This window comes from Mesocricetus auratus, unplaced genomic scaffold, assembly GCF_017639785.1.
Source record: "Mesocricetus auratus isolate SY011 unplaced genomic scaffold, BCM_Maur_2.0 Super-Scaffold_6730, whole genome shotgun sequence".
Classification (NCBI taxonomy): Eukaryota; Metazoa; Chordata; class Mammalia; order Rodentia; family Cricetidae; genus Mesocricetus; species Mesocricetus auratus.
The window spans coordinates 94,303,123-94,316,062 of record NW_024429184.1 but is presented as its reverse complement, the minus strand read 5'-3'; the positions used below and the strand labels follow the sequence as shown (position 1 = coordinate 94,316,062).

At 45.2% G+C, this 12,940-nt stretch overlaps 1 protein-coding gene across 7 annotated transcripts in view; it reads right to left on the bottom strand.

Moving 5' to 3' along the window:
- Positions 1-231: 231 nt before the first annotated feature.
- Positions 232-12,940, bottom strand: part of Smim3 (small integral membrane protein 3) — a 38,549-nt gene continuing 25,840 nt past the window's right edge. For all 7 annotated transcript variants that reach the window (XM_040741770.1, XM_021229868.2, XM_013116737.3 and 4 more), the window contains one exon: positions 232-1,516. In XM_040741770.1, coding sequence (XP_040597704.1) covers positions 1,327-1,509 — 183 coding nt within the window. In that variant the 5' untranslated portion in view covers positions 1,510-1,516 and the 3' untranslated portion in view covers positions 232-1,326. The remainder of the gene's footprint in view (positions 1,517-12,940) is intronic.

Genomic DNA, 12,940 nt, shown 5'->3' with positions numbered 1-12,940 from the left:
GAGGACATGTCTTCCAAACCATAACTACAATCTCAAAAATCCTTGCCAGGGAACTGAAGACTCCCAGCTGCATCCTGGAGGAAGGGCAGAGCTCTGTGGTGAAGCCATTGCTTAGCATGAACAAAGCCCTGAATTGATACCAGAACTGAAAAAGCAAAACACAGTTGAGTTGAATCCTTCTATCTGAGTTCTGAGTTCAGGTAGGTGTTCTTCAAAGAAAAACTTCAGACATGCTCAATATGGCACTTTATTGGAAATTGGAAGCATACATCAATGAAGTAAGATCAAAGTAAGCATCATTTGACATAATACTATCCTAATATATATGTTATCTTCTTACACAACAATGAATCCCAAGATGCCCGAGTTGGATGTCAGAGGGCAAGCGTTAATGGTCTAGAAACATCTCTATATAAATATAAACCATAGCATCTAAAATAATCATCGTTGTTTTGAGTTGGGTTCAAGAGTCCTGGGAAATCTCTTGAAATAATATGTACTTTAGATGGTTGCTGGAGCCAGAAGGGCTGGGGATGTAGCTCAGAGGCAGATCATGGCCCTAGGTTCTCCAGTGCCACAAAAAATTAATGACAAAATCATGCAGCTAATGACAACAAAGTTCAGACAGAGGGAAGTTCTCTACTATGGGGTACATAAAGGGGCTGGAATGCTGGGCAGAGAACTCAGCCACCCTGCATTTCCAACAGAGACCTGAGACTCTGTACAGGTCATCACCCCCTCCTTTGGCACTGCTAAATTATGGCAAAGCTCTCCTTAGGGTTACACGGGGCAGAGTTTGGCAGAGCAGTTCTTCAAACTTGTGCTCATCTCTCTCCCCCTGCCTTCCTGGCTCCTTCTCCCCAAACGAGAAAAATGAAAGAAGTTTCACGGGGAAAAAGTTTGGTTTGCTGAGGATGGGGTACACTGTCATGGTTTGGTGTGAGGGGCACTGGCCAAAGCTTCTCTTTCCCAGTCTGCCTGGCCTCCTTGACCATCAGCAGCTCCAAGGGTCTTTGGTTCTTCAAAGCTTCCCATTGCACAGCTCAACACCTGTGTGGCTTCGCTGCACACAGGACTCACCTCCGCTAAGTCACATGGCTCTCAACCCTGTGAAGTAGGAGGGCAGGGATTGTGACCCCTAGTTGAAAACTAAGGAGCTTGATACCCACAGAGTTAGGTTAGTTGATCAAATCCACACTGTTGGCCAGTTGCAGAATCAAAACTAAAACAAAAGTCCAACTCCTGAGTCTTCCCCACTGTCTTTCTGAGAAGAGGCTGAGGGAGAGATTTGTGTCCTTATCACACGGCATCCCACTTTCAAGGGTCTCAGACAGCCCCATTGAGAACCGGATGAGTCCGCATTCGATAAATGATGACTGCAGTGGCTGGACACAGAAACAAAGAGGTCATGATGACAATGGTAGCCAGGATGATGAGGACAATGGCCCAGATATCCAGAATGTGCTTGGGAAGCAGGACATCCACAGGTGATTGACTGATAGCATCCATGTTGGCCCTGGAATGGACAGGAAAGGAAAGTCAGTTTCGTGCACCCTCTCCCTGCCTCCCTCCTAGGAAGATCTCCAGGAGTCAGAGTTGCTGTGACCATAAGTGGTGATGATAATGGCATCATTTGCTGGGGCATCCTATTACCAAGAACATGCAAAACACTCCTTAATACTTATTTTTATTACGTCTGCACTCAAATGTGTGTTTACAGAGACCAAAAGAAGCCAGGTCCCCTGCAGCTGGAGTTACAAGTGGTTATGGGCCACCTGATCTGTGTTCTGTGTCCTCTGCAAGAGCAGCAAGTGCTCTTAACTGCAGAGCCACCTCTCCTGCCCTTTATGCAAGTCACTTGATGTTTACTAACTCAATCTGCCCTCATACCAACCATCCATACAGTGAAGAGGGACTTCAGTAACTGTTCATTTTATGTTTCTTAGCCTTTACCTTCAGTTATTCCCATGAATCCTAAATTCCACTGATTTGCAATAGAAATCAAAGCCATGCTGATGTCATGAATTTTGCCTAGGAAATAAACCCAGATAGGTGGAACTTTTCATGCTTATTGTTTAAACAACCAGTCTGTTTCCCTCATCCATAAAATGCTAATTCACTGTTTTTGCTCTGTGCCCCCTTGCTTATTCTTTTTTGGAGGGAGGGGGCATGTGTGTACAAATGCACATGAATAGGTATGTTCTGTGTGTGGAGGATACGGGACAACCTCCCATGTCATTTCTCAGGTGCTACCCATCTTGCATTGGGGTGTTTTTTATAAACACATAGCCATATTTTTTTAATTGGGCAGGAAGCAGGAAAGAAAACCCCCATACTGGGCCCTATTCAAGGCATCTTCCAATTCCACTGGGTTAAGGAAGGCAAGGTGTTTGGGAAAATCGGGTGACCCTGCTCTGGAACCCTGGGGCAGGAAAGGCCACTTTCATTCCTGCCTCTTAACATTGTTGCCAGCCACGTGGTGACGAGAAACCAAGTGAGAAGGACGGCACAGGCGGCACAGGCGGCAAAGCGCACATCTGTAACCACCCCACCCGGCTCCACGCGGCTCCAGCTACCAGTGGTGCTGAGTCAGGGTCTCTCATCGTGACCTAGGGCTGGTAGATTCACTTGGCAGGCTGCTAGCGAGGTCCAGGGCTCTGCCTGTCTCTGGCTCCCGGGCGCTGGGATTGTTAAGTGTGCACCACCATACCCAGCTTCTTACACAAACACTGGGGATTAGATTTGTCCCTGTTGTTTGTGGCACCCACTCTACCAAATGAGGCAAATCCTTTTTTCCACAGAAAGCCTGCCTACTTATTCCTTGTGGGTTCTGTGGGACATTCACCAAGCACGAGGACAGAGATTTGACTCAGGCATAGCATGGTGAATCTCAATAGCCACATTTGGCATATGCAAGTGACCCAGACTGGCCCACCAACATCTTCTCCGGTACTTTTATGCACAAGCTCTAGGGAAAGGGTCAGAGTGGCTAAATTGAGAGGCTGCATATCTGGAAAGGGTAGGGCTCTTTTGTTCACAGGTAGACCACCTATCTTAGAGTTAAACACAGGTAGAGCCTTGACAGTTATCACCTGATATTACTTAACAGTGAACACCTGAACCCAGCCAAGTTCTCAGCGTCTTGGTGGTTGTTTTCAAAGCACCACAGGCCAAAGAAGCATCTTGCTGTTCCATGAACTAAGTAGTTAGGCTACAACTACTTAATAAGTATTTCAGTCCTAACAAGTTATTATTCATGTACCTGTTGAGCACTGTTGAGTGTGTCTGTGTGTGGGTATGTGCAGGCGCCCTCAGATGCGAGAGGTGTGGATTCCCCCTGGACGTTGGTTTGGGGAATCAAACTCAGGTCCTCTGGAAGATCAATGTGTGCCATTAACTTCCGGGCCATCTCTCCAGCCCCTGTGAAACTTTTTAAACTTCGGGATATGACTACACAATGTCATCTTCTTTTCCTAGTCTACATAAGTTATTTGTCCAGGACTAACACATAGTAGCAATCATCAGAAAAGCTGCATGAGACGCCACCACCAAAGACACCATAGAACGCTCGATGTTGAACTTGGCCCAGCAGTTTAAGCAGTCTGGGAGACTTTCAACATCACTATTTATGTCAAAATGTTACTGATAAGGAAAAAGGGCCAACAACTGACAAGTGAGACCTCATGAAATTTCAAAGTTTAGGACATCAGTGGAAACTGAGTAAAGAGAGCCTACAGAATGGAAGGAAATCCTTGCCAGCTATAAATTTGACAAAGGATTAATATCTAGAATACACAAGAGAATGCACTAAACAGAAAAGTAAACAAGAAAACATATAATTGTAGCAGGAATTCTAATTGGTATTAGTAATAAAAAAAACAGACAGATATTGGGGTTAAAGCTGAAGATCAGAGAAGCAAAGCATCCAGACACTAGAGACTCTCAGCTCTACCAATGCTCAGACCTAAGAGGCGATCCAATGAACCTCAGATTGCAATGAGCTCCTGGCTCTCCCTACCTTATATTCCTCTCTAATACTGGGATTAAAGGCATGGGATCCAAAATGCGAGCTCTCTTTTTCTTTTAGACTGGATCACTCTCGTGTAGCCTTGTACTCACTGAGATCTATCTGCCTAAGTCTCCTGAGTGCTGGGATTAAAGGTGTGGCCACCACTGCCGGACCTCTATGGCTAACTAGTGGTTTAGTGTGTGTGGCTAACTAGTGGGTTGGCACTGCACTCTGACCTTCAGGCAAGTCTTATTTATTAGATTACAAACAAAATATCACTACATATACTCAGACAAAAATGTCCTGTGGAACCGAGCAGAGTTCTTAAAGGAGAAATATGAATGGCCAATAAATATTATTTTAAGTGGAAAATATCCATAGGCATCAGGGAAATACAAATTACATCTACTTTGAGATTCCATCTCACCCCAGTTAGAATGGCTATCACAGAGAGAGAGAGAGAGAGAGAGAGAGAGAGAGAGAGAGAGAGAGAGAGAGAGAGAGAGAGAGAGAGAGAGAGAGAGAGAGAGAGAGAGAGAGAGAGAGAGAGAGAGAAATGCTAAGAGGATAGGATATGTGGGGAAGAAAGTCCTTATTCACTGTTGATGGAAGCTGTGGAAATCGATCTGGAGGCTTCAAATAAATAAATAAATAGAGAGGCAGGCAAATATCTGTGAGTTAGAGATCAGCCTGATCTACATAATGAATCCCAAGCCAGTCAGGGATACACAGTGAGAGCCTGTCTCCAAAACAAACAAACCATCATGTGACCCCACTATACCACTCTTGGACATACAGAAGACTGATGAATGGATAATAATTATATAGTACATACATACACACAATGGAATTGCATTCAGTGATAAAGAAAAACAAAGGCATGATATTTGCCGGGATCTGTATGAAACAGGAAAAGATACACATTCTCTTAATACGAAGATTCTAGCTTCCAATTTTTATACTCTTGCATTTATGTAGAAGCCAGAAAACTAGAAAGTAACTTACAAAGGCTCAAGAAACACTGATGGAGAGGGGAAGAAAGAATGTGAGAGCCGAAGGAGCTGAAGACTGCGGTGGAATACTGTCTTCTGGGTACAACATGGCCATCGCACTCTTGGTTTCAAAGCAGCTGTCACTCATTCCGTGCACGACCCTGGGCCCATCAACATCCTGCCACGGATGGGTGAGGGGTTCACGAAGTCTCCTCCTTCCCAGAGAATCTACGGGCAGTCAATGGTTGCAGGAAAGACATTTTCTTCCACGGTGTGGCCTTTAGTAAGATGACCATGCTCCTGAAAATAACTTTCCACCCATTTTCCCATAAACAGCCCCAATGAAACCGACTGGGTCACTAAAAAATAGAGGGGTGTGGTGAGGTGGTTCAGCAGTAAAGGAACTTGCCCTCAACCCAGAGTTCAGTCCTTGGGTTTCACACAGTGGAAGGAGAGAAATGAGTCGCCCAAGTTGTCCTCTGACCTTCATATATGCACCATGGTGTCCTCAAGTGTGCGGCGCGCGCGTGCACACACACACACACACACACACACAGAGTAAGCATCATTTCTTTTTCTTTTTTGTTTTTGTTTTTTGAGACAGGGTTTCTTTGCATAACAGCCCTGGCTGTCCTGGAACTCACTCTATAGACCAGGCTGGCCTCTCAGAGATCTGCTTCCTCTGCCTCCTGAGTGCTGGGGTTAAGGTCTTTTTTTTTTTTTCTTAAAGACACAAAAGTAGAAGTAAGAGTTTGTTAGGAAGAGGATCAAAGGAAGCAAGAGGGAAATGAGAGAGTAATAAGAATGGGATCAAAATAGGTTTTATATATCTATATGTGTGTGTGTGAGAGAGAGAGAGAGAGAGAGAGAGAGAGAGAATGCCATAACTAAACCTATTATTATATATGATTACATGTTAGTAAAAACAAAGTGTAGCATGTGCACAGAAAAATATATTAAGGAACCTACAGCTCCCGTGTTTCCTTCAGTAACTTTACTGTGGCTCCTTGGGTCACGTCACTGCACAGCTTGAGGCCAACAATGTAGTATACTCTATCCAGAGGACATGAGGCCGGCACAACCTCCGATAAGCCCATCTAATCTAAGGCCTCTAATTCTATGACCCTAGGTCCCAACAATTTCCAATTCCATTCTTATTTCCTTTCGCTAGCTACCAGCTTTGCTTTCCTAATGCCTTTGATTCAGTGCCCCTGCTACCACTCTAAGGCAGTATCCATCACTCCCATGACCAGCAAAGTACCCAACATATACATGCAAGCACAGCACGTTTCTGCATTATCTGCTGTAGCAATGGGTACAATTAAAGTGTCCACTAATAATAAGATTCCATATGCTATGGTTTAGCTATAGATTGGGTGTGTCCTCCATAGATCCCTGGGTTAATCTAATCTCCATTTCAAAATATTCAGAGGGTAGAAAGTTAATTCAACAATAGTGTTTTGAAGTGGAGCCCTTGAAATCTGGGCGTGTTAGCACAGGCCTGTAACTCAGTACTTCAGAGACAGACACAAGAGGAACGCAGAGTTTGAGGCCAGCCTAAGTCACACAGAGAAATTATCTGAAAGAGGGGTGGGAGAGAGACAGAAAGGGAGAGATAAGGAAGGGAGGATAACCTGACATTGGTGAAGGCCAAAATACTTTCTAAGATTTACTTTTTATTTTATGTGTATGAATGTTTTGGTTGCATGTCTGTCTGTGTGTCACTGTGTGCTGCGGTACCCATAGAGGTCAGAAGATGGAGTGGGACCCCCCCTAGAACTGGAGGTACAGGCAGTTGTTAGCAGCCATGTGGATACTGGGGAAATCAAATCCAGGTCCTCTAGAAGAGCAACAAGGGCTCTTCACTGCTGAGCCGTCTCTCCAGTCCCCCCCACCCCCACCTGCTGCCAATATTTTCTTAAAACAAGGTCTCATGTGACCTAGGCTGGCCTTGAACCTACTATGTAGCCAAAAATGGCCACGAACGTCTGATCCCCTTGCTTCTACCTACCGAGTGCTAGGCTCACGGATGTGCACCATGCTCAATTCATACATTGCTAGAGAAAAAACCCAGGGTTTCAGGCTTCCTGCTCAGCTACTTTGTCAGCCCCCACCAAAATAATATAAGTGGGAGGGAAAAGGATAAATAAGGTACAAGATTGTGTGTGTGTGTGTGTGTGTGTGTGTGTGTGTGTGTGTGTGTGTGTGTAGAATGATTCCTTCAGCTTAGATTTTATAAACTGAGTAGACAGGAAAGTAAGGGCACAACCATGGAAAATACTTGCAAGAGTAACCCATCCATACAGAGGGTTAATAGTGGTCACCATCTGGTAGAGTTCACCAACAATACAATGCTTTTCATTTTTTGTGCTATTAGGTCGCTTGCATTTATAAACATGAACATCTATTGTAATTTCGTTATCTTAACTAAATGGGGGGAGAATAGAATTGAAGAAGTTCTTTAGGTTTTCTGTGTTGAAATTACATGTATAATTTTTAAATAAAATTAAGAGGAGAGTAGATCAAGAGTCACCAAATGTTATACACTATGGAAAGAAGAATCACGTTGGGATACAACAACAAAAACACTGCTTTCTGGGCCTAAACCTTGACTTACGGAAAGATTAAAGAATGATGGGAGACACAGTTTGTCCCGTCACCCAGGTAACCTGAATACACGGCCAGGCTTGGGAGGCCCTGGACTCAACAGTCTCTGGGGTTCCAGGCCTTTCCTAGCACTAAGATTTGAGAATCAGTGTCTGTGCCCTGCAGCCAGGCTGTGCAGACTTGATGATGGGGAGCCCCTGGCAGGGGGCCCAGCACCAGGGCTGTCAGGCTGGGGCCTGCAGAGAAGGGAGAGGCACCGGCTGCTTGACTCAGCCATAGAGACAGAGAGAATCACTTTCTCCAAAGTCGAAGACTCAGAAGCTTGCGTCACAGCAGACACAAACTGTTCAAGACACATGGTGGTGGAAGAAATCGCTCTGTGGTCTCCTGATTGCATCAACAGCTAGCCTGCCTTGGGCCAGAGGAATCCCACAGAAGTCTTCCAGGAAGTCCATTAACTTCAAACGGTCTCTGGAACTTCAAACACAACTTCCCTGACAGATCTTTCATAAGCAAAACCTGTCATTTACAGTAAACAGGCTTTGGGGCTCACCCACAAGAAGAAATCATGAAAATGAAAGCTTGAATGAGTCCGGTTTCACAGAGGGGGTGAAGCAAGAGGTCTTCAGCACTTTCACTCCAGCCCCTTCTGAGGTAAGCATTAAATCCCACTCCACAGAACAGAACCCAGGCCTGGTATTGTTCACTCAAACACATATTCCAATCATACCCTGCTCCTACAACACTAAGCAAGCAAGATATGTAAATAAGCAGCTTTTATAACCCGAATCCAAGTCTATGCCAGCATTGCTCTGGTGCAAGTGAAATGACGGATTTTGTGTGCATTCGAGTGCATGTGCACTCGTGCATGTGTGTTGGGCAGTGTGCCTGAGCCAGCAAATGTGTGTGTAAAGGCAAGAGGTCTGTGTCATACCTCTTCCGCTATCAGTCTCCACCTAACTTTTTGAAACAAGCCCCCTCACTAAAGCTGGAGCTTACAATTTTGACTGGACTGTCTGGCCAGCAGGTTCCGAGATCCTCCTGGCTCTGGGATTACAGACATGCAATGCCCCACCCAAAGTTTTCACTGGGTGCAAGGGGGCTGACCTCAGGTCTTCACGCCTTGGTGGCCAGCACTTTAACGGATGAACCGTCTCCTCAGCACAAATGAAACTGGTTTTAAAACTCCAAGTGGGGGCAGGAGCCATGGCTCCGCTGGAGTGCTTGCCTTGTATGAACAAAGTCGTTTGATCCCAGCTTAAACTGGGCACACAGGAGATGCCTGTAGTCTCAGCTCTTAGGAGGTGGAGACAGGAGGGTCAGAAGCCCCCGGTCATCTTACACGACAAGTGAGTTAGAAGCCTGGCTTACCTGAAACACTGTCTCAAAACAGACAGAAAACTGATGGGTGGAAGCAGATCAGAGAAAACACTTCAGTAGAAGACAGACAGGAGGATGCAACTTGAGTTCCTGACTACCCGGAAGGGTTAGATACACATCCTTGAGACCCTAAGCATATAGACACTGTAAGTTAAAAGTGATGCTAGCCGGGAGGTACTGACACATGACTTTAATCCCAGTACTCAGAGAGGCAGAGGCAGGTGGATCTCTGAGTTCAAAGCCAGCCTGGTCCACAGATCGAGTTCCAGGACAGGTAGGGCTACACAAAGAACCCATGTCTCAAAAAAAAAAAAGTGATACTGAAACAAAATGCAATATTTACATGGTCTAAAATTAAAGGGTTTTTTTTCCTTCTACTAAAAACTGCTATTTTCTCTTAGCCTTTTCATTTCCTGAACTACTGCTGCAGGACACGTAGGCACACGTAAGGGCAGGGGTCAGCTCCATCTACATTTCACTCTTCTCTGGCTCGACCAGGGTCCTTCAGCAGGCTGCCTCTCCCCAGGTAACAAGCTCCAAATACGATGAAAGAAAAATGTGTCCCCTGAATAAGAAGTAAACAAACCATGTTCAGCATCTTTAATTGCATGCCTAAAACACTTGAAGAAAAAAGGGCCCTCAGCCTCTGCGGCTGGCTTCTGTTTGGCCTCGTTTTAACATCCGGGTGCATCGGTCCTTTATTACTACATAAAAAACGTGTATCTTGGCACATCTAATGAATAGTAATAGATCAACTTCCTTATCACTTACTTCACAGACAAATGGCTTGCACTTTCTGATTAATGGTTCATGTTGGAATTTGGCCCAAACCATTTACGTCACAAATTTAATCCTACCGTTGATAAAAATGAGAAGTTTCTATGACTACAGCAGTAAACAGCAGTCAGTCCGAACTGCTGTCACTATGAACTAGCAGACTTGATTAATCTCATGAGTAAACAACAAACTTCAACATACATTCCGGAGATGAGCACTCAAGAAACGACATTAACAGCCAGGCATGATGGCACACAAGTCCAATGGCAGCACTTGAGACAGAGGCTGGAGGATTAGAAGTTCAAAGTCAGCCTGGGAGACATGAAGCCCTGTTTCAGAACCTCAGAAGGGGTGAAACGTGCCAGCACAGGGACTGATGCTGACGGGGACTCTGTGCACAGCACTTGCCTCATAGCGTCCTTGGCAGCCTGAGACCCCTGTCTGCACTTCACTGTGTACACCCCTCTCCCACAATGCACCTGGAAACCTGTTTTCAACCTAGGACTCCTACCTACATCACTGTACACACACTGGACAATGGCATCAGTTTCTCCCTTAGCAATGATCGAATTTGGACAATTTGCATTCAAACATATTCCCAGTACATCTAGGTAAGAAGGCAGGAGGGGCAATCCAGCCTGAACTGGTTTGCCTGCATGTGCAATAAAGTAAACTATGTCCTCTAAGAGAATTTCTAGGGAGAAGTCCCCATTTACTATCTTACGCTTATGCATAAGTTGTTAAAATTAAATGCATTGTGGGATGGTGAAGGCAGGGGTGTAAATGAGTTCACCAGACCCAAGATAAATAATAAATAGGTGTTTGTTAGGGAAAAACTTACACAGATAAGACTAAACAACCACCACAGCCTTCCTGCTCCAGAAGATGCAGATGCAGAATCTGCCCTTTCGATGCTCTTCAGGACCCAAGAAAGGGCGAGCCAGCCCCTCCTCTACCTTATAATGGGCCATGTCTGCACCTGAAACCTCGCCCAAAGGGTGTGGCCACCACTACAGTTCACTGGCAAGGCAAGATGCCACTACAGGAAGGGACGTGCAGAGCAAATAAATGGATTTAAAACTTATGAAGACATCTACAAAACATTCCCACACCCAAGGCTCAAGGAACACTGGGAAGAGGGGGCAGAAAGACTGTAACAGCCAGGGGGTCAGAGTTTGCTGTGAATTTGTATCTACTAGTAACACCAGAAGCTACATCCATTGAACCTCATCAACATGACCCCCCCCCAAATATGAGCTGAGCAAGGATGACACCAACGGACATGACAAAGCGGGCAGGGAGAAGCCACAAGGCCTCAGCCCTGCACAGGGCACTAAAGGCAACTGAGGAAAGTGGGGAACGGAAGGCCTCAGCCCTGCACAGGGCACTAAAGGCAACTGAAGAAAGTGGGGGATGGAAGGCCTCAGCCCTGCACAGAGCACTAAAGGCAACTGAGGAAAGTGGGGGACGGAAGAAAACGCCAGTTGGTTGTCCGGTGCCAAATGGTCAGCCCTGAAAACATGCCTGCAGGTAGATTAGCGTTTTTATGAGCTCAACAGGCTATGCTTAGGAGTATTAGATGACAGATAGATAGTAGGTAGATAGATGGATGGATGGATGGATGGATGGATGGATGGATGGACAGATAGACAGAAACATAGATATATAGGTACATAGGTAGATATACAGATATATGAATGCAGGAACAATTAGTATAAAGAAACTATGAATTTGAAGGACATCCAGAAGGGGTATATAGGTAGGTTTGGAGGGAGGAAAGGGAAGGGAGAAATGTTATAATTAAATTATAATCTCAGAAATAAAAAGTAAAACTTAAACTGTCGATCAAAATGGAGAACTTTATGCACCTTAGCAGCAAACCCCTCTTGAGCCCCCTAACAGGAAGCCTTAACAGTAACCAGGGCCCTTGGATACCTCAGAGGCCACACGGCAGTTGTCAGCCTTGACAGCATATTTGATCTGTCCTCTCCTTTTTCTTTGAACAAAATTTCCTTATTACTCTTGCAAAAGTTTTCCTTATTATTTTATTTCAGTTCTTTGAATGACAGACCAAGAACCTGGAAACACTTGTCCCAGACTCGAAGGGGTGGGAGGGTTGGGGAGATGGGGCGGTAGCTACGAAGCCTTGCTGTGCAAGCATGTGGACTTGAGTTTGAATCCCAGCACCCAAATTCAGCCAAGCATGGCAGTGCACACACCTATAATCCCAGCACTGTGGGGAGCAGAGGGGAGCTTGGGGGACTTGCTGGCTGCCATCCTAGCTCTACATTCAATTAGAGAAGACCCTGTCACAGGGAATAATGTGCAGAGTAATAGAGCCAAAGACCCAGCATCCTCCTCTGGCCTCATACACACAGGCATGTACATGACACCATATAATATATACACTATCACATATACACAGACACACTAGCAGAGACAGACAGGGAGAAGAAGGAGGGAGGGGGGGAGCGAGAGGAGGAGGGAATGGAGGAGGAAAATGGCATTAACTCCTTCCCAGGCCTGCACTCTGCAGCTCCTGGGGGGGGGGAGTAGGAGGGCTTAATTGATTTAGCCAATTTACTGAAAGTCAGTAATCTCAAAATAACTACTGAATTTTGTGTTCATTAACAAGAGTAAGGGTACAGCTTTTTTTCTTTTTTTTTTCTTTTTTTTTTTTTTTTTTTGGTTTTTTTTTTTTTGGTTTTTTCGAGACAGGGTTTCTCTGTGGCTTTGGAGGCTGTCCTAGAACTCACTTTGTAGACCAGGCTGGCCTCGAACTCACAGAGATCTGCCTGCCTCTGCCTCCCAAGTGCTGGGATTAAAGGCGTGTGCCACCAACGCCCGGCATACAGCTTTTTTTTAATGTATTTTTTCTTGTTTATTTTGTATGGAGAGAAAGAAGGCTTGAAGCTGGATGAGTGGGTGGTGGAGAGGATTTGGGAGGAGGTAAAGAGGGGAAACAAAATATATTGCATGAAAAAAAAAACATTTTCTCTTTCTTTCTTTTTTCTTTTTTTTTGACAGGGTTTCTCTGTGTAGCCCTGGTTATCCTGGAACTCACTCTGTTAACCAGGTTGGCCTCGAACTCACATTAATTCCCCTGCCTCTGCCTAGTGCTGGTATTAAAGGTGTTCGCCACTACCACCCAGTGGAACTATTTTCTTTTTCTTTT